The following is a 20,276-nucleotide window of genomic DNA, read 5'->3' as shown; positions in this document are numbered from 1 at the left end:
TTGTATGAAATCGTTTCAACAAAAAAGCAACTTTGTGCATTCGTACAACAGAATGTTGGCATACCGCGGACTTCGTGGCCCAACTTCTCAGGTTTCTTCAAAGTGTTCGGGTGTGATAGAGGCGCGGTAAAAACATCCATAAAAAAGCTGGCACCTTTTTTTACCTTGCAAAAACTCGCAAGAAAATAAATGGATCGGAAATGAAGTGATGTGCCGGTGTGTGGTACTTTCCCGCGAGTTTGCGTGATTGCGCAAGCCAGTGGTTCTTAACCTTTTTGGTGTGGTTTCCCACTAAAGTCAACCACCAACTTCGAATTCCCCCCTCTGTTATTTTTATAAAGTGTTTTGTGCCCTACGTTAAAAACAAATTATTCTTTAAATGAAATAATTTTGTGAAGCGATTTGGTCCATAGACCCTAAAGGTATGGGCATACTGCAATCTTATTTTGTTTAAATTGTGCTTTTGCGAGAGAGTAAAACTTTTTAGAAGTCTCCTCTGCTTGCGTTAGTCATGTATTGCATCACAATCAACAAAGGAAAGGCTTTTATTCACGCACAATAGCAAAGTCATTGATACTCTAGTCTTGTCTGTGATGTAACAAACGGCCTTTAGATTTGTTTAAAGTGTCTTGTAAACCCTGGTGAAATTAATCTTACATGTTGTTGCGGCTTTCAACAGTTAATTCAAAGCCGGATTCGACCCGCGGATCCGAGTTTGGTTACCTGAATTACATATATTCCCTCTGAAAACATGAAATTTCCCACTAGTGGGAAATTTCCCACCGGTTAAGAACCACTGGCGTAAGCGAAAACAGGTGACTAACGTCACAATGGCGGCTTATGAAGAGGCATTATCACGTTTTTGATTACATGTTTACGCACATATATTGATTTAGAATTATTTTTTTAGGATGTAATTTGATTTTTTCAGAAAATGAAGCACACAAAACCCTATTGGTAAACCCTGATTTTAACATGTCCAGGTATGGAGAAAGTCCCCGACGCACAAACTAGGCGAAACATCGATGCGAAACTTTCGAATCGTGCGAAGTAAATACTTTGACGTTTCAAGCCGCTTGACCGTTGAAGCGCCTCTTGACCGTTGAACTAGAAGTGGGGAAATCACAGAGCGTCGAGTTGTTACGTTGTGGTGTATTACCATTGCCACAAAGAGCTGTGTTCCTTGACATTCCAAATTTGTCGCTACTGCTGTACGAAGTTGTTTTTTGTTGAAAGGATTTCATACAACCATTGCCATCTTTGAGTTGTTTCAATTAAGATAACAATATAGTGTTGTAAAAATATTCGACTATTAACAAGACTTAGTCTGCACCTAAAACAGAAAATCCGCGGATAAAAAACTTACTCTATATGTTCCTGCTATTTTGTCAAATGCGTTGTGTTAAATTTAGTTGATCATGAAACTTTTTAAAGTGGAACAGCACACCTTTACACTACAGTATTTTTTCCATTCCAAATTGATTTATTCTCTGCTATATGATGAAACAGCAATGTAGGTATATGATGGAAACTTTTGTGGCACATGCAATTAGCTTGGCAGGGTGGAAAATTACAGCTTGGTTTCGAGCAAAGGCAGAAATTTCCGAAACTCGTCTTTTTGTTTTTCGAAACTAATCAAAACGCCACCAGAGTGATTTCGACAGCGTTTATCCAGGACCGGTTTTCGTCAACACTTTCGCACCACTTACTTTTTTGACTTTGCATCGAAAAACGACTGGGAATTGCCGGAGGAAAACCATCTCCGGACGTAAACAATTCGACTAAGCGAGTAAGTCAAAAACCACTGCATTGCAAGCAAGAAAAGTAGCCTGGAGCACCGACGGAAATTACCGAGTTACTGGTATAAAAGAGTGGAGGTTTTTTGAGCAAAATCATCAGTTCATCGATTCATCAACAACTATTGTTCTTTGAGAATTCGTCAGAAGTCGACCGTCTACAAAAGGTAACATTTTTCTTCAATAAATCTAATTATTACTGCATTTATACTTTATTTATACTTAAGTTATTTTTAAAGTCAGAACTTAGACCGAAATGCAACATCATGCGATTTCGACGGTGTTAAATATGATTTTGTTATTTGAAAGTCAAAGTTTGTTTATTCATATTATTTTTGTTTTGTTTCAGTTACGATGAAGATTTTTATTCTGACCATCGCGTGTGCTTTTATTGGAGCTGCAAGTGCAGTGACCTATTATCCAGGTAAGATAAATGCCATGGCAGTTAAAAGTGAAAAGTGGTTATAACCGTAAACGCTAAATGTTAAACTAGGTTTATGCATATTCAACTTACGATACCAATGCGAGTAAACATATCTTTAAAATCAACGAGTTGACGACTATTTTGAAGTAGTGGATGCGGAACTTTACCATAAACAAATTTTTCTCGAATAGTTACTTACAACAATCTCGGATGTTGGAAAGACCATGGGATCAGAGCAATTCCTACGAGAGAAGGAGATGCTATTCTTGATGGCAGCTACGGATCAAGATCCAACGCGATTGCAAAATGCGCCAGAGTCGCTCACAACCACGGCGATGACGTATTTGCTCTTCAGGTAACCCAAAAAAACACACAGTTTTTCATTAAAATGTAATACTCGCAATAAACTGGAGAACCGTTAGATGACAACACTACACTGATGACATTTGAAAGTGACGTCCATGTATAATTCGACCCAGTGTGCGCTGTATGCAACTCACTTATCGTTTGAAGTTTTGTATTGAAAAATATTTTATTCGTTACACTGTTCAGCAAAATTAAGAATCGCTAAGAATTTTTCTTATAACGCGACAGTTGTTAAAAAACAAATGAGTCATCATCAATACAAGACATAAAACTGAAACCTAAATATTATGGTCAATTCGAACTCTGTACCAGAAAGTTTTCATTTTCTCATTTAAATAAAACTACTTCCCGATAATTCTTGTGATTTCTTTCTTTCAGCACGGTGGTTGGTGCGCCAGTTCATCCACAGCCCGTGATACTTACCGTAAATATGGTGGGAGCGGTGGATGTGGGTCTGACGGTGAAGGTGGTAGTTGGGCCAATCAGGTTTACGAAATCGACTCCATTTCCGAAGGTGAGAAGCTATGGGTGAAAATAAGAAAAAAATTATGGACAAAAAATCGTCTAACCTATTATGTCATAATAAAAAATGTTTTCTTAAAATTAAATAAACGAACAACATATTTTGTTTTCAGTTGTTATTGAGAATCTCGGCTGTTGGAGAGACACATCAAATCGCGCCATTCCGACACTTGAGGGACTCGACCCAGTCCTGGACGGAAGTTACGGCTCACGCCGCGACGCCATCGCCAAATGTGTGCAAGCTGCGCATGCGCGAGGCTATGAAGTCTTTGCACTGCAACACGGTGGTTGGTGCGCTGGAGCACCTGACGCCGATCTGACTTACAACAAATATGGAGCTAGCACCAACTGTGGACATGACGGTGAAGGAGGATCATGGGCAAATCAAGTTTACCGCATTCGTGTCTTGAAAACCACGTAAGTAAAACCGGAGAATATTAGTTGTCAGTATTATTTCAGTGTTCCTCATCCAAATCAAGTTGCATGTCGAGAAACATATCTTATATCGGTTTAACCTTACCATCGCAACAAATAAGTAAAATCTTACTTTTTTTCAGAACCTATAACGGAAAGAAGTAAAGATCAACATCTTCTTTTCTGAAACGTCCAAGGTGTGTTTTCGGTTGATGTATATTTTATCAAAAATAAAACACCATCGCTATATAATTGTGTTAACTTGTCCGGCTTCAAGTTTATGCAGCTGTAAGTTATAAGAAAACTGGATAAACAATAGCAGTGGCCGCATTGAGAATTGCAAACATTTGAACCAAGTTACAAACGCTATGTTAAGGGCTTGATTCGGGCCGGACTTTGTATCCGTACATGTTTTTAAATAAAATTACCTAGCTAAGTAATTAGTTACTGGAAAGGATGGCTATACGGTACGGTACGAGGGTACGGTACGCAGCAAAATTCATCAAAAAGTACGGTACGGGGTGTGGTGCGCAAAGAAAGCTTTTGTCTAAAACTTGAATTTAAATTGTTTACAATCTGATTTCATCACAATGTCTCTGTTCCAAAAGAGGACTCAATAAAGTTGAAAACACAACTTTTTATTTCGAACAAGCTAGTTTTTAAAAGAAAAACTTGTAATCTCAGAATACCTACGATCAAACAACACCTAACATGTGAGCCAATATTTCTGTTTATTGTCGCAAAAAATCGGCAATGACGAACTTCATTCTATTTTGTTCTAAGTTTCGCCTAAAAAGAAACTTGCTGAAAAATATTAAAAGATTTAATTTGACAATAATTTAACAATCGCAGTAGAAAATAAAAAATAGAAATTGCAGTCACCTTCTTTTACAGAAATCTGGTAATCATTCCTTAATTCGTCCAAAAATGCCGGTATTCTGATTCTTATACAACTATTCCTCTTTCATTTACATGATTATTCAATAATATTATGCAACAGCCTACATTTCACTGCTGTTACCGGCGACTATAGCATAGCAGTGGTAATTTTGTAAGTATAAACCACTTATTACCATCGATCAGTGCGACATCTCCACGCCCACGCCAACGCCACCTGTGTCCGGCATCAGATGTATCAATGTACATTACCATCACCCAAGCCACCAATGCAACAACGCTACTTTGTTCATCTTGTAGCTTTATCTGCTACAAAACTGAAAAACAGATTGCGTTAAAAAAATTGAAATATCATAGATCTCTCTTTCTATTCTTAAAGTAACTCAAATGAAAAATTGCGATTGACTGCAAAATGTTTTGACAGCTGAAGAATAACTACGCTTTTGCTATTAGCAATTATTGCTCTTCCAGCAGATTTCTTTACCAAACGACTATAGCATGATAATGACATTTGAAACAATACTAATGTTTTTAGGTACGGACAAACTTAGTTCACTCCGTTCAAAGGCAATAATTTTGTCACAACGGTTCATACGAACTGCTTTAGCAAATTTCTACTTGCCAGGCGTTTCGACTGCTTATAGGCCTCATGAAAGAGTTTTTCCGTCCGATATTTTGGTCTAAAAATATTTTGTGCTTGTTTGTTTCCTTTAGTGTCAAAAGTTTGAAGTCACATCACGACACAAGGAACTTATGGGGTATTTTGAAAAGAACTTATTAGAGACCGGACTGGGGTAATTGACATCTCCTAAACCACATACGGGTCGATGGGCTTTTCAATACGCTCTGTCGGGTATTGAGGCACCAAAGCGTACTGCTTCATTTTTATTCATATTTTGTACTTCACACGTTGATTCTTGAACATTGCTCCAGCAGAAAATTGTAACCGTTCCGCATTCTTACACTTCGAAACATTCTTACTTCATTTTTCCTAAATGCTATATATTTATTGTTTATGGTGGCAATGCTTTTGTCAACCGATAAGAGCAATATTGTGTTGGAAGGTTATCATTAGATAATGTCTAAACCAGTGGTTCTCAAACTCGGTTTTCGGGGCCGCATGCGGCTCCCAACTACTTATTTTGCGGCTCGCACCAGACCTCAGAAAACCCACCAGAGATTGCTATTTTAGCTTTTAAAGTCATAATCTTTAGTGATTTTTAGCCCCCAAATCTTTAGTGACATTTGGCCCCGACAATAAAAAAGTTTGAGAACCACTGGTCTAAACACATTGCCATTTTTGAACGTCATGCGTAAACAAATCGGCTTTACCGAAATTGGCCCAAGTTAGTTGTATAGGCCAAAGCTCATGCAAATATTTCATGCCACTAAAGGCTCTGGGTCACGTGTTTTGGTGCACCAATCACAACATAGCAATACGAGTGCAAGCATGGTTCTTTGGCTAAGCATTCAAATTCGAGCACTGTTTATTTGTACTCATTTCACCCCAACGTATATTGACCTACCATGCATTAAGTTACAGCCTACGATTCGTATATTTGTGTGTCAACATTCATACTTCACTGATCAATTGTTTGGTAAGACCTTCACGTAGATCTTTTCAATTTGATATTCTTTCTGCACATTTAATAAACATGTCCGGCCTGGGCAAATAGTGTTTGTGGCTTGGTTTAAATGTTACCAAAATGCGAAACTGCTATAGTTTGTTTAGTTTTCTTGTACAGCTGCAGAAATTTAAAGCCGACTGGCTGTGTAAGTTATGACAAATATGCTGCGTTTGTGTTATACTTTTGATGAAATATACAAAAAACGAAAGATTGTATGAAACATACAAGACACTTTGGACGTTTCTGGAAAGCCGATGTTGTTCTTTACTTCTTCCTATTATAGGTTCTGAAAAAGAAGATTTTTTGCTTGTGGCGATGGTAAGGTTAAATCGATATGAGATAAGTTTTACAACATGCAGCTTGATTTGGATGAGGAACACTGAAATAATAGTGACACTAATATTTCCCTGTTGTACTTACGTGGTTTTCAAGACACGAATGCGGTAAACTTGATTTGCCCATGATCCTCCTTCACCGTCATGTCCACAGTTGGTGCTAGCTCCATATTTGTTGTAAGTCAGATCGGCATCACGTGCTCCAGCGCACCAACCACCGTGTTGCAGTGCAAAGACTTCATATCCTCGCGCATGCGCAGCTTGAACACATTTGGCGATCGCGTCCTGACGTGAGCCGTAACTTCCGTCCAGGACTGGATCGAGTCCTTCAAGTGTTGGAATGGCGCGATTTGCTGTGTCTCTCCAACAGCCGAGATTCTCAATAAAAACTGAAAACAAAAATATGTTGTTTGTTGTTTCAAATAGATGAAAACGTTTATTATTTTGCATAGTAGGTTAAACGATTTTTGCCGTTGAAATGTTTTTTGTTTTTATTTTCACCCATGACTTCTTACCTTCTGAAATTGAGTCGATTTCGTAAACCTGATTGCGCCAAGGATCACCTTTACCGCTAGAAAAACATGTGTAGCCCAGATCATATTTACGGTAAGTATCACGGGCTGAGGCTGAACTAGCGCACCAACCTCCGTTCTAAAACAAAAAGAATTAAATGCATTATCGGGAAATGGTTTTATTTGAATAAGTGACAGATAACAATTATTTAAAAACAATCTAGTACAAAGTTTGAATTCACAATAATATTTTGTTTTTTTGTGTCTAGTGTTACTGAAGATAATATTTTTGCATATTTTTAACAACTGTCGCGTTATAAGAAGTATTCTTGTAGCAATCTTCAATTCTGCTAAGCAGTTTAACGAACAAAATAAGTTTTAACGCAAAAGTATGAAGCCATTTGATAAGTTAACTGCAGACAGCGCACACTGTTCGACCAATAAGGTTTCATCAGTGCAGCTGGTGACACGCTATAGGCCGTATTGGCTTGTGTTGACATCTAACAATTCTCCAGTTTGTGGGGAGTATCACATGTGCATGCAAAACTGTGTTTTTTTGCGTTACCTGAAGAGCAAATACGTCATCGCCATGGTTATGAGCAACTCTGGCGCATTTTGCAATCGCGTTGGATCTTGATCTGTAGCTGCCATCAAGAATAGGATCTCCTTCTCTCGTAGGAATCGCTCTGTTGCTAGAGTCTCTCCAACATCCGAGATTATTGTAAGTAACTAGAAGAGGAAAATTTGTTTGTGGCAAAGTTATGAGACCAGGATTGTGAATTAGTCGTTAACTTATTGATTTTAAAGATATATATTTACTCGCATTGGCAACGTTGGATGAATATGCGCAAACTAAGTTTCACAAATTTGCTTTTACGATTATAACAACTTGCACTTTTAGTTTTCTAGGCATTACGGCACTTACCTGGGTAATAAATAATTGCGCTTGCAGCTCCAATAAAAGCACACGCTATGGTCAGAATGAAAACCTTCAACATAACTAAAACAAAACATATATGAATAGATGTATAAATAAGTAAACTTTGATTTTCAAAAAACAATATCATATTTAACACCGTCGAAATCGTATGTTGTTCAATTTAGATCTTAAAATAGACTCTAAAAATAACTTGTTGAAATGAAGTAATAATTAGATTTATTGTAGAAAAATGTTACCTTGTGTAGACAGTCGACTTCTGACGATTTCTCAAAGGAAAGTTGTTGTTGATGAGTCGATGAAACTGATGATTTTCCTCAACAAACCTCCACTCTTTTATACCAGTAACTCGGTAATTTCCGTCGGTGCTCCAGGCTATTTTTCTTGCTTGCAATGCAGTGGTTTTTGACTCACTCGCCCGGTCGAGTTGTTTACGTCCGAGATGGTTTTCCTACGGCAATTCCCAGCTGTTTTTCGATACAAAGTCAAAAAAGTAAATGGTGCGAAAGTCTGGACGAAAACCGGTCCTGGATAAACGCTGTCGAAATCACCCTGGTGGTGTTTTGGTCAGTTTCGAAAAAAACAAAAAGACGAGTTTCGCAAATTTCTGCCTTTGCTCGAAACCAAGCTGTAATTTTCCACCCTGCCAATCTAATTGCATGTGCCACGAAAATTTCCATCATACACCTATATTGCTGTTTTATCATGTAGCAGCGAATAAATCGATGGAATGGGAAAAAAAATGTTGTAGTGTAAAGGTGTGTTTAGTGTAAATGTGTGCTGCAAGTACAATGTTACATGATCAACGAAACTTAACGAAACGCACTTTATTCTTTTAAATATTTGTCTGCGATGCAAAGTTTTCTAAAGATGACAAAAATGTTATGTCTATTTGAATGTCCTGCTCTGTACATATGGTAATCGGTTTGAAAGCACAAGACTCAAACATATAGAGTGGTTTGTTTATCAACGGATTTTCTATTTAAATTACAGACAAAGAGTTGTTGACACTCGAACCTTTTTACAACACTTTTTTGTTATCTTAAATATAACTCGAAGATGACAATAGCTGTATGAAATCGTTTCAACGAAAAACAACTTTGTACATTCGTACAGCAGTAATGTCAAATTGTTAGAATGTCAAGGAACACAGCTCATTGTTGTAATCGCAATAAACCACAACGTAACAACTCAACTCATTGGCATTTCCCCGTTTGTGGTCAACGTGTTGTTCAACGGTCAAGTGGCGCTTCAACGGTCACGGGAGTATAATGGTCAAAGTAGTTACGTCGCCCGATTCGGAAGTTTCGCATCGAAGTTTCGCCTAGTTTGGGCGTCGAGGACTTTCTCCATACCTGGGTATGTTAAAATGAGGGTTTACCAAAATGGGGTTTTGTGTGTTTAATTGTCTGAAGAGTTCATTTGATTAAAAAAGAAATCAGATTTTAAATCAAGATATGTGCGTAAATATTTAAACAAAAACGTGATAATGCTTCTTTATAAGCCGCCATTGTGACGCCATTTAGCTATTTTTGCTTACGCAATCACGCAAATGCGCGGGAAAGTACCACACACCTGCACATCACTTTGTTTTCGATCCAGTTATTTTCTCGCGAGTTTTGCGGGGTGACAAATGATGTGAGTTTTTATATCGCCTCTATCATTACCGACCATATTCGACAAACTTGGAAAGTTTGACCACGAAGTCCGCGAAATAGCATCAGTCTGCTGCCCGAATGTACAAAGTTGTTTATTGCTGAAACCATTTCACACAACTATTGTCATCTTTGAGTCATTTCAATTAAGGTAACAATATAGTGTTGATAAGATTTAACAAGACTCCGTCGGTGCATAAAATAGCAATTTCCTTGATGAAAAAAAAACTACTCCATATGTTCCAGTCTTGTGCTTTCAAACCCATTACCACGTATTTACAGAGCAAGACATACAAATAGTCAATAATAATTGTGGTGTCTTTAGAAAACTTTGCATCACAGTCAAATATTTAAATGCTATTTATCAAGTTTACTATGTTAAGGTTTGTTTATCATGTGACATTGTACTTTAAGGCGAACAGCACACCTATACACTACAATGTTTTTTCCATTCCAAACTGATTTATTCGCTGCTACATGATGAAACAGCAATATAGGTATATGATGGAAATTTTTGTGCAACATGCAATTAGCTTGGCAGGGTGGAAAACTACAGCTGGTTTCGAGCAAAAGCAGAAATTTTCCGAAACTCGTCTTTCTGTTTTTTCGAAACTGGCAAAAACACCACCAGGGTGATTTCGACAGCGTTTATCCAGGACCGGTTTTCGTCAATACTTTCGCACCATTTACTTTTTTGACTTTGCATCGAAAAGCGACCGGGAAATATATGGAAAATATCTCAGGCGAGTGAATCAAAACCTGCATTACAAGCAAGAAAAGTAGCCTGGAGCACCGACGGAAATTACCAAGTTACTGGTATAAAATAGTGGAGGTTTGTTTAGGAAAATCATCAGTTGATCGATTCATCAACCACAATTTTCCTTTGAAAAATCGTCAGAAGTCGACTGTCTACCGAAGGTATCATTTTTCTAGAATAAATCTCATTATTACTGCATGTCAACGAAGTTATTTTTAAAGTCAGAACTTTGACCGAAATGCAACAGTATACGGTTTCGACGCTGTTAAATATGATGTTGCTATTTGAAAGTCAAAGTTAAGTATTTATTATTTTTTTGTTTTGTTTCAGTTACGATGAAGATTTTTATTCTGACCATCGCGTGTGCTTTTATTGGAGCTGCAAGCGCAGTGACGTATTACCCAGGTAAGATAAATGCCATGGCAGTTAAAAGTGAAAAGTGGTTATAAGCGTAAACGCAAAAATGTTAAAATAGATTGATGCATATTCAACTTACGATACCAATGCGAGTAAACATATGTTTAAAATCAACGAGTTGACGACTATTTTGAAGTAGTGGATGCGGAACTTTGCCATAAACAAATTTTCCTCGCATAGTTACTTACAACAATCTCGGGTGTTGGAAAGACCATGGGATCAGAGCAATTCCTACGAGAGAAGGAGATGCTATTCTTGATGGCAGCTACGGTTCAAGATCCAACGCGATTGCAAAATGCGCCAGAGTCACTCACAACCACGGCGATGACGTATTTGCTCTTCAGGTAACGCAAAAACAACATACAGTTTTACAGTAAATGCTCCCAATAAACTGGAGAACCGTTAGATGACAACACTAGCCACTGATGCACTGATGAAATTTGAAAGTGACGTCCATGTATAGTTCGACACAGTGTGCGCTGTATGCAACTCACTTATCGTTTGAGGTTTTGTATTGAAAAATATTTTATTCGTTACACTGTTCAGCAAAATTAAGAATCGCTAAGAATTTTTCTTATAACGCGACAGTTGTTAAAAAACAAATGAGTCATCATCAACACTAGACATAAAACTGAAACCTAAATATTGTGATAAATTCGAACTGTGTACCAGAAAGTTTTCATTTTCTTATTGAAATAAAACTACTTCCCGATAATTCATGTGATTTCTTTCTTTCAGCACAGTGGTTGGTGCGCCAGTTCATCCACAGCCCGTGATACTTACCGTAAATATGGTGGGAGCGGTGGATGTGGGTCTGACGGTGAAGGCGGTAGTTGGGCCAATCAGGTTTACGAAATCGACTCCATTTCCGAAGGTGAGAAGCTATGGGTGAAAATAAGAAAAAAATTATGGACAAAAAATCGTCTAACCTACGATGTCAAAATAAATATTGTTTTCATCAAATTAAACGAACGAACAACATATTTTTGTTTTCAGTTCTTATTGAGAATCTCGGCTGTTGGAGAGACACAGCAAATCGCGCCATTCCAACACTTGAAGGACTCGATCCAGTCCTGGACGGAAGTTACGGCTCACGTCAGGACGCCATCGCCAAATGTGTGCAAGCTGCGCATGGTCGAGGCTATGAAGTCTTTGCACTGCAACACGGTGGTTGGTGCGCTGGAGCACCTGACGCCGATCTGACTTACAACAAATATGGAACTAGCACCAACTGTGGACATGAAGGTGCAGTATTTTTTCAGTGATCCTCATCCAAATCAATGTCGAGAAACATATCTTATATCGATTTAGTCTTACCATCGCAACAAGTAAATAAAATCTTACTTTTTTTTCAGAACCTATAATGGAAAGAAGTAATGATCAACATCTGCTTTTCAGAAAGTGTTTTCGGTTAATGTATATTTCATCAAATAAAATAAAACACCAACGAAATATAATTATTTTGGCTTGTTCCGCTTCAAATTTGTGCAGCTGTATAAGAAAACGGGATAGACTATAGCAGTGGCCACATTGATAAATGCAAACATTTGAACCAAGTCACAAACACTATGTTAAGGGCTTGATTCGGGCCGGACTTTGTAATAAAATTACCTATCTAAGTAGCTAGTTACTGGAAAGGATGGCTGTACGTTACGGTTCGAGGGTGCGGTACGCAGTACAATTCATCAAAAAGTACGGTACGGGGTGTGGTGCGCAGCAAAATTCATCAAAAAGTACGGTACGGGGTGTGGTGCGCAGCAAAATTCATCAAAAAGTACGGTACGGAAATGTGGTGCGCAGCAAAGGCTTTTTGTCTAAAACTTGAATTTAAATTGTTTATGGCCTGATTTCATCACAATGTCTCTGTTCAAAAAGAGGACTCAAAAATATTTATGAGGTCAATGCTTAATATTTTGTGCTTACGGACTGACCGCCATGCAAAAGGAGGGTTAAACGCACTGTAGGCCTAATTAAAACGTACCGTACTGCCATCCTCGGTTACTGGATCATAACCTCAAAATGACAACTTTAGTAATGAATCAAAACAATCAACAGCATGGCTTAAACTGACGATCCCTGTTTGCCTTTTTAACTATATAATACAGTAATACCAATGGACGATAAAATGCTTTGTGAAACAGAATCAGCCGGTTCAAATAAAGGAACATATATTTCGCCAATGTGGCATGATCAGTTCCTTTAACTGCCAAAGCTTCCTGAGCCAACCTCCAAACGCAAACAATAACAGCGCAACTCTGGGCACCGAATCGAGGGAGAAAAAATAAAGATAAGCCTTAACGCCGTATGGGACGTATTCGTCACACTGTGCCTTACACCAATTTTTGCACTGCGTTTGGTGTTTTTTGGGCGGAAAACGGTTGTCTCGAACTCATCTCGTCCAACTAATTCATTAAACATCACATTTGACCACATAGCGAGAAAAACTAAAGTTTTATGCATTTCCGGATTTTTTATTCCAACACTAGCAGAAAACATTTTTTTTCGTGAAACTCCTTGTCAAACTTTTTAGATTTTTGTCAGTTATGTTAGAAGAAAAAAATCGTGTGTACATTAAAGATGAATGCCTATTCTCCTGCGCATTTTTTTTAAATCCAAAAGGTGTACAAAATATGGGGGGATAATGTCGTGTACCGAATTCGTCCCATTCGTCATGTGCGTCACGGAAATACACGAAAATGGGCACGTGAACTCCAAATAATAAACACAATATTCTGGTCTTATATCATCATTTATCAACTACACTTTGTCATTTTGCACTATAATAAACAATGGCATTGTCAGCTAGTTACGCGTCAACCAATTACGTCATATAGGAAAATCTCCTGCATGACGTCATACTATCAAAATCTTAAAACGTCGTAAAATCAAGTTTTTGCGTTGTTTACCGAGTAAAAATACACACTGTTGTAAGTCAAATGTAGTTTAGATTCAGGCAAATACAAGCAGGTGATGTGGTTTCAAAGTTACGTTGTTTAAATGCAAATTGTATCAACCGGTTGCGTAATATTTGGCCCGTGATTGGTTTATTTTTTAATTTTATTTGTGAAATCACTTCTTTAACGTTACAACCATCGTGTTTTGATTTGAACCTGAGTGTTATTACCTGTGCTTTTATGAACAGTTAGACAGAGGTCTTCAATACAAGGTTTACCATCACTCGTTTTGTGGCTTGACTATCGAAGCTTGTTACATGAGTACACCTGTTCTAGAACAAATGTGTTTACATTGCATTTGTGGTAAAATTGGATATTCTAAAATATTAACAGTTATGGCGTCTGGGAAGGTTCGTTTCGCTTTCAGTAGAGACGCACAAAAAGTAGGTTACGAGTATTGAAAAGGCAATTTCAAAGTGTTTTCAAACGAAACAAAATTGACAAAAAACAACGGGATTTCAAATTTTTATGACGTCATAAAAGTATGTGACGTCATAAACCGGTTTCGGCCTCGTTCTTGTCGGTATTATTACGTAATAACGCAAAACTTTTCATTCGAACCTAATAGTGTACGAATAACTACGAGATACCTATGCGGAAATGTTTGCATTTTTTTATTCTTTTTGGACGACTGTGCCGAATTCTACGGTGGCCCAGAAGTGCAAAACACAAAACTCGTGACACACGCAAACCTTGTGACACATCCCAAAGTCAGAACATAAAAACCATGGCACACATCAAAGTCAGAACATACAAAAGCGACTTAAACAGTACCCAATACAACATTATAATGGACTTTATGAGGTGACAAATCAAGTAACGAACAATTTGCGTGAGGCGTAACACACTATAACGTTCATTTTACAACCGTGGACCACTACTGCAGTGCCGCTATGTCTTATGTTCATTTTAAGTGCGAGTGTTCAAGATTGTTGCAAAGGGAGTTCGTATTTTGCCCTGGTTGTTCAATAAAGTTAGACTGGTCTAAAATTGCCATTTTATTTCAACCGAGGTTTTCAGTACAACACCATCCACGAATTCCTAAGGAAGTACCATAAAATAGAAATAAGTTTACGGACTTTCAAAATCAGGCTGAAACTCTATGGTTTGAAGCGAAAAAAAAAAAAAAATTGTTAACCAGCAAAGGCTGCTGTGCGGGATCGAGTAGCAGCACAATTGACCACGTCAAATTGTATGTTTGGCTACAGAAGCATGTGGCATTCCTTGAGAATGGAGGGGTGTTACGCCACAAGAAACCAGGTTGCGATTTTGCTCAAGAAATAGATCCGGTCGGCTCATCAGTCCGTCGTGCAAGGCGTTTAAAAAGGGAGCGTTATTGTTCACCGGGACCGAACTTTTGCTGGCATCTCGATGGATACAACAATTTAATGCCGTATGGGTTTGCAATTCATGGTTGTATAGAGCAGGGATTCTCAAACTGTGGGTCGCGACCCAACTTAGGGTCGCGGAATATAATTTTGGGGTCGCGAAATATTATGCGTTATTATGTCATTGTTGCAGTAAATGGTACACGTGCGTGAATTTATTGTTTAAACATCATTCACGTGTATAGGCTATACTCCCATTACTATTTGATAAGTTCTCTCAGCGGTGTGATCCAATGGTCCCTTAGTAATTCACAAAGCGATTTCTGTGGGACTACCAAGAGCTCATCGCTCTACTTGTGTAACAAAGAAAACAATTGCTTGCACACAATCTAATGTCCAAAACGTGTCTGTGATGCCACAAGCTGCCCTTAGAGCATTGATATGTTTAAACTAGCGCATCTACAAGTGAAATAAGTCTTGAATGTTGTACTGAAGGTGGAAATGTGGCGGGAAGTTTATTTACCTTTATTTAGCTTGAACCGCAATTTCTACTACTCTGCCAGAGAAAATTACACAACAACCAATCCGTAAATCAAAAAGTTTGAACACCACTGTCCTAGGCCTGGGCAGTGGGCAATAGTTTATGCGGCCTACAGCAGTGTCGATAAAACGTTTAGTGGCTTTTATAAACAAAATAGTTCATCGACCCTGGGCTATACCCATTAAGGGGTCACGTAGAATATTCTTTTCCACAATGGGGTCGCAGATCAAAAAAGTTTGAGAAGCCGTGGACTATAGATGGATGGAGCAGAAAAATTCTATGGTGACAAGTGCAAAGAATTAACAACAATCCAGTTACAATAGTGAAGCTGTTTCTACATGCTGTTGGTCGGTTTGGTGGCTATCCCAAACGCGTCAGGACAGATTGTGGGACAGAAAACGGAATGGTGGCCTCTGCCCAATCTTATTTTTGTCAAACAACGCGGGCGCGTATTTACGGAACTTCTACTCACATCAAAGAAAAATGGGTCCCCACACACATGTTTATAAGAATTAGTTATGGTAAAAAGGTTTCCCAATTTTTTTTTAGCTTTTTTTAGATTCTTTTTAGAACGACAAATTCGTAGAAAGCATCAACCCAAACTTTAAAAGAATGTGTATTCGCCGAACGACTGTTATATGATCTTTTGTCAAGTCTAAATATGACTTACTTTACACGGTTGTGAAATAATTATCTTTAAGTCCCCTTGTGGGTTATTTCTTAAGCTGACTAAACTTACCAGAAGCGTAAACAATTTGGTTTCACTTAAACAAATTTAAATTCATGATCACGCCACAACTTCAGTTTCTAAGGATATAAGTTCATTCTCGTCATTAAGAGAGGCAGCCAAAATTATGGCGCCATTTTACACAAACACATGTCGCATAATAATTTCTGAGGCTTTATATTAGCTTTTCAATTTCTATTTTTCAACCCTACGTCTTTGCTGACAATAATTTTGTTGTTGCAAATGTTTGTTTTATAAATGATTTCAGGGTCATTCGAGCGTTAAAACGTGACAAGTTTAAAACCCCCACAAGGTAGAAATTGTAATCTTTTATCCACTGTCTGTAATTTAGTAAATGACAATTTCGTACCTTTTCGGATGTTTGTTTAAAAATTGAGTTTTAAATATTAGATAAGTAAGCTTTTTTATCCAAAATAACACCCAGTCTTTAACGTGTGTTTTAATTAAGTTATTTGATGACTGCCACAAGCTGGTTTCCCTAACAGCATAAACTTTTTATATTAAAAAAAATGGTGTAGGTTATGAAATGTTTTTGCTGACTTATGTGTGAATCTAATAAACTTGCTCTCATGACAATTTCATATCACCAAAACATATTTTTGCATGAAAGTTGTCTGTGGACAAATTTGAATCCTGTAAATTGCTTCATGCTCGACCACCACTAGTTTTTCTGATTTTGCTTTTAGCAGCAAACATTTCAACATTCAATGCAAGTTCTGATGTATATATTGTGTTTTATTTTCAATCAATTATACATCAGCGGACACTTTCGTCGTTTGTTGAAATCCGATGTTGATGATATCTTCAGGTGCGTTGATATATTTATAGATGCTGTGACACTAGTAGTATCTGAAATATTGTGGAAAATATTAGGACGAAATTTATCAGATAATTTCAGCTTCTTACAATGCCCAAGTTAAGAATAGTTGCGTGTTAATAAAAGCTGTTTATTTATTGATGTTGTTGTATGGTTGAGGTACAAAATGCACCAAACTACTAAGATAGGACGACGAGAGTTGTGCCTTCACAATGGACAACTTCAGTTTGGGTTGCAAACTTTATGAAACTTTATGAACAAATAATATTTTCGAGATTTTTGCTTACGTGGTTTTCAAGACACGAATGCGGTAAACTTGATTGGCCCACGTTCCTCCTTCGCCGTCACTTCCACAGAGGGAGCTAGCTCCATATTTTTTGTAAGTCAGACGGGCGTTACGTGCTCCAGCGCACCAACCACTGGCTTGCAATGCAATGACGTCATAACCTCGCGCACGCGCAGCTTGTACACATTTGGCAATCGCGTCTTGGCGTGAGCCGAAATTTCCGTCCAGGACTGGATCGAGTCCCTCAAGTGTTTGAATGGCACGATTTGGTCCGTCTCTCCAACAGCCGAGATTGACAAGTGAAACTGACAATTAAAATTTGATGTTGTTCTTTTTGTTTAATTTAATTAAAATATATCGTGGGTAAAAGTAGTTTACGGAATGAAAAATATTTGACACAGAGATTTTTCACTTCAAAAAGTAATTACATAACTTGACCGAACAATCACCTTCCGAAATGGAGTCGATTTCGTAAACCTCATTGGCCAAATCACCGCCTTCACCGTCAGCCCCACATGCGCTGCTCGCACCATATATAGGGTAAGTATCACGGGCTGTGGCTGAACTGGCACACCAACCACCTGCCTGAAAAAACAAATAGACTATTTGTAGAGGTTATATTTGAATAAGGAGCAAATAAAGTCTCATGCCATGTTTAAACGATTTGTTTGGTTTGTTATTTCATGAATAAAGACAGAAAAGCAGGTTTCTTCAACGGTGCGATTACGTCTACCCAGGGGGCGATGGTTACAATTTTGGAAGTTGGGGGACGATTTTACTTTAAAAGGGGGCGATTTCAACATTACTGACTGTATAAATATAATATGTACAAGAACTGCGATTTTGACTCAAAAAGGTTGAAGACCCATGCACTAAAGCGTCAATATAAAGAATATCTCATGGACCAATTTATCTCAAATTCAAAGCTAAAATTTATGACACTACACAGGATAACGAAGCATTACCTGTACAGCGAATACGTCATCGCCGTGGTTGTGAGCGACTCTGGCGCATTTTGCAATCGCGTTTGATCTATCTTGGAAACTGCCATCAAGAATAGCATCTCCTTCTCTCGTAGGAATTGCTCTACTCCCGGTGTCTTTCCAACATCCGAGATGGTTGTAAGTAACTATTCGAGGAAAATTTGTTTATGGCAAAGTTCCGCATCCACTACTTTAAAATAGTCGTCAACTTGTTGATATTAAAGATATGTTTACTCGCATTGGCATCGTAAGTTGAATATGCATAAATCAATTTTAACATTTTTGCGTTTACGATATAACAACTTTGCACCTTTGGTTGTTACACCATTTAATTTACCTGGGTAATAAATCACTGCGCTTGCAGCTCCAATGAAAACACACGCGATGGCCAGAATGAAAATCTTCATCGTAACTGAAACAAAACAAAGATATATCAATAAACTAACTTTGATTTTCAAATAACAAAATCATATTTAACACCATCGAAGTCGTATGCTGTTGCATTTAGGTCTTAGTGCCACATTAAAAATAACTTTGTTGAAATGCAGTAATAATTTATTTTAGAAAAATGTTACCTTTTGTAGACAGTCGACTTCTGACGATTTCTCAAAGGAAAGTTGTTGTTGATGAGTCGATGAAACTGATGATTTTCCTCAACAAACCTCCACTCTTTTATACCAGTAACTTGGTAATTTCCTTCGGTGCTCCAGGCTACTTTTCTTGCTTGTAATGCAGTGGTTTTTGACTCTCGCCTGGTCGGGTTGTTTACGTCCGGAGATGTTTTCCTCAGGCAATTTTTTGTCGTTTTTCGATGCAAGTCAAAGAAGTAAGTGTTGGTGCGAAAATGTCGACGAAAACCGGTCCTGGAAAAACACAGTCAAAATCACCCTAGTCATGTTTTGGACAGTTTCGAAAAAACAAGTTACTGAGGAAAAGTTACGGAAAATTTCTACCTTTTTTCGAAACCAAGCTGTAATTTTCCAGTTTGCCCAGCCACAAAACAATCCATCATATACCTATATTGCTGTTTTATCATGTAGCAGCGAACAAATCAATTTGTAATTGAAAAAAAATTGTTGTGTAAGGGTGTACTGTTCGGCTTAAAGTACAGTGTTACATGATCAATGAAACTTAACATAACTCACTTGATAAATAGCGTTTAAATATGTGACTGTGATGCGAAGTTTCCTAAAGACGACAAAAATATTATGTCTATTTGTATGTCCTGCTCTGTAAATATGTGATAATGGCTTTGAAAGCACAAGGCAGGAACATATAGGGTAATTTTTTTATCGACGAATTTGCTATTTAATGTGCAGACGAAGTCTTGTTAATACTCGAATCTTTTTATAACACCATATTGTTATCTTAATTGAAATAATTCTAATTAACAATAGATGTATGATCGTGTTAACAAAAAACAACTTTGTACATTCGTACAGCAGACTGTTGGCATTTGGCGTACTTGGTGGCCCAAGTCCCAAGTTTCTTCAAAGTGGTCGGTTATAATAAAGGCGAGGTAAAAACAGCCATAGAAAAGCTCGCACCGTTTGTCACCTTGCAAAACTCGGAAATAAATGTGCCGGTGTGTGGTACTTTCCCGCGCGTTTGCGTGATTGCGTAAGCCAGTGGTTCTTAACCTTTTTGGTGTAGTTTTCCACTTAAGTCAATCACCAACTTCGAATTTCCCCCTCTGTTATTTTTATAATCATGTTTTGTGCCCTACGTTAACAAGAAATATTCTTTAAATGAAATAATTTTTGTATACTGCAAGGTATACTGCAATCTTATTTAGTTTAAATAGTGCTTCTGTGAGATTAAACTGTTTGGAATACTGAAGACCCTGCTCTACTTGCATTAGTCATTCATTGCATCACAATCAGCAAAGGAAAGGCTTTTATTCGCGAACAACAGCAAAGTCATTGATGGTTTTAGTCTTGTCTGTGATGTAACAAACGG

At 37.8% G+C, this 20,276-nt stretch overlaps 3 protein-coding genes and 1 pseudogene across 6 annotated transcripts; 2 read left to right on the top strand and 2 right to left on the bottom strand.

Moving 5' to 3' along the window:
• Nucleotides 1-1,623: 1,623 nt before the first annotated feature.
• LOC145227710 (uncharacterized) lies at nucleotides 1,624-3,763 on the top strand. Of its 2 annotated transcripts, XM_080092600.1 has the most exons (6): nucleotides 1,626-1,963; nucleotides 2,146-2,220; nucleotides 2,412-2,575; nucleotides 2,965-3,100; nucleotides 3,222-3,525; nucleotides 3,666-3,763. In XM_080092600.1, exons 2-6 carry the CDS (start codon nucleotides 2,151-2,153, stop codon nucleotides 3,685-3,687), a joined length of 696 nt encoding a protein of 231 aa, XP_079948726.1. In that variant the 5' UTR covers nucleotides 1,626-1,963; nucleotides 2,146-2,150; the 3' UTR covers nucleotides 3,688-3,763. The 2 variants fall into 2 exon arrangements, with proteins under 2 accessions (XP_079948727.1, XP_079948726.1); XM_080092601.1 differs by lacking the exon at nucleotides 3,666-3,763 and having other exon boundaries at nucleotides 1,624-1,963; nucleotides 3,222-3,529.
• Nucleotides 3,764-6,211: 2,448 nt separating this feature from the next.
• Nucleotides 6,212-8,242, bottom strand: LOC145227709 (uncharacterized). 2 transcript variants are annotated; one of them, XM_080092597.1, is made up of 6 exons: nucleotides 8,071-8,242; nucleotides 7,820-7,894; nucleotides 7,460-7,623; nucleotides 6,898-7,033; nucleotides 6,468-6,771; nucleotides 6,212-6,333 (listed from the first exon to the last, which is right to left on the bottom strand). In XM_080092597.1, exons 2-6 carry the CDS (start codon nucleotides 7,890-7,892, stop codon nucleotides 6,312-6,314), a joined length of 699 nt encoding a protein of 232 aa, XP_079948723.1. In that variant the 5' UTR covers nucleotides 7,893-7,894; nucleotides 8,071-8,242; the 3' UTR covers nucleotides 6,212-6,311. The 2 variants fall into 2 exon arrangements, with proteins under 2 accessions (XP_079948723.1, XP_079948724.1); XM_080092598.1 differs by lacking the exon at nucleotides 6,212-6,333 and having other exon boundaries at nucleotides 6,464-6,771.
• A 2,336-nt stretch (nucleotides 8,243-10,578) lies between these two features.
• LOC145228074 (uncharacterized) lies at nucleotides 10,579-11,903 on the top strand (annotated as a pseudogene). Its single transcript, XR_013860025.1, has 4 exons — nucleotides 10,579-10,648; nucleotides 10,841-11,004; nucleotides 11,399-11,534; nucleotides 11,657-11,903. The product of XR_013860025.1 is annotated as an uncharacterized LOC145228074 (transcript).
• A 5,428-nt stretch (nucleotides 11,904-17,331) lies between these two features.
• On the bottom strand, nucleotides 17,332-18,597 carry LOC145228073 (uncharacterized). The gene is made up of 4 exons (XM_080093053.1): nucleotides 18,552-18,597; nucleotides 18,300-18,463; nucleotides 17,784-17,919; nucleotides 17,332-17,639 (listed from the first exon to the last, which is right to left on the bottom strand). Exons 1-4 carry the CDS (start codon nucleotides 18,595-18,597, stop codon nucleotides 17,332-17,334), a joined length of 654 nt encoding a protein of 217 aa, XP_079949179.1.
• Nucleotides 18,598-20,276: the final 1,679 nt, after the last annotated feature.

This window comes from Phallusia mammillata, chromosome 5 (genome assembly GCF_965637545.1).
Source record: "Phallusia mammillata chromosome 5, kaPhaMamm4.hap1.1, whole genome shotgun sequence".
Taxonomy (NCBI): domain Eukaryota; kingdom Metazoa; phylum Chordata; class Ascidiacea; order Phlebobranchia; family Ascidiidae; genus Phallusia; species Phallusia mammillata.
The sequence above is the reverse complement of the archived record's forward strand: the minus strand, read 5'-3'. Positions and strand labels throughout refer to the sequence as shown.

Bases quoted from the DNA above. Each gene is read 5' to 3' on its own strand.
- LOC145227710 (XM_080092600.1), top strand. From the start codon at position 2,151: ATGAAGATTTTTATTCTGACCATCGCGTGTGCTTTTATTGGAGCTGCA. The intron at 2,576-2,964 runs GTAACCCAAAAA...TCTTTCTTTCAG, and splicing joins ATGACGTATTTGCTCTTCAG to CACGGTGGTTGGTGCGCCAG. The intron at 3,526-3,665 runs GTAAGTAAAACC...ACTTTTTTTCAG, and splicing joins ATTCGTGTCTTGAAAACCAC to AACCTATAACGGAAAGAAGT.
- LOC145227709 (XM_080092597.1), bottom strand. From the start codon at position 7,892: ATGTTGAAGGTTTTCATTCTGACCATAGCGTGTGCTTTTATTGGAGCT. The intron at 7,624-7,819 runs GTAAGTGCCGTA...TTCCTCTTCTAG, and splicing joins CGCAATTATTTATTACCCAG to TTACTTACAATAATCTCGGA. The intron at 6,772-6,897 runs GTAAGAAGTCAT...TTTTGTTTTCAG, and splicing joins AATCGACTCAATTTCAGAAG to TTTTTATTGAGAATCTCGGC.
- LOC145228073 (XM_080093053.1), bottom strand. From the start codon at position 18,597: ATGTTAAAATTGATTTATGCATATTCAACTTACGATGCCAATGCGA. The intron at 18,464-18,551 runs GTAAACATATCT...TTCCTCGAATAG, and splicing joins AACTTACGATGCCAATGCGA to TTACTTACAACCATCTCGGA. The intron at 17,920-18,299 runs GTAATGCTTCGT...TTGTTTTTTCAG, and splicing joins ATGACGTATTCGCTGTACAG to GCAGGTGGTTGGTGTGCCAG.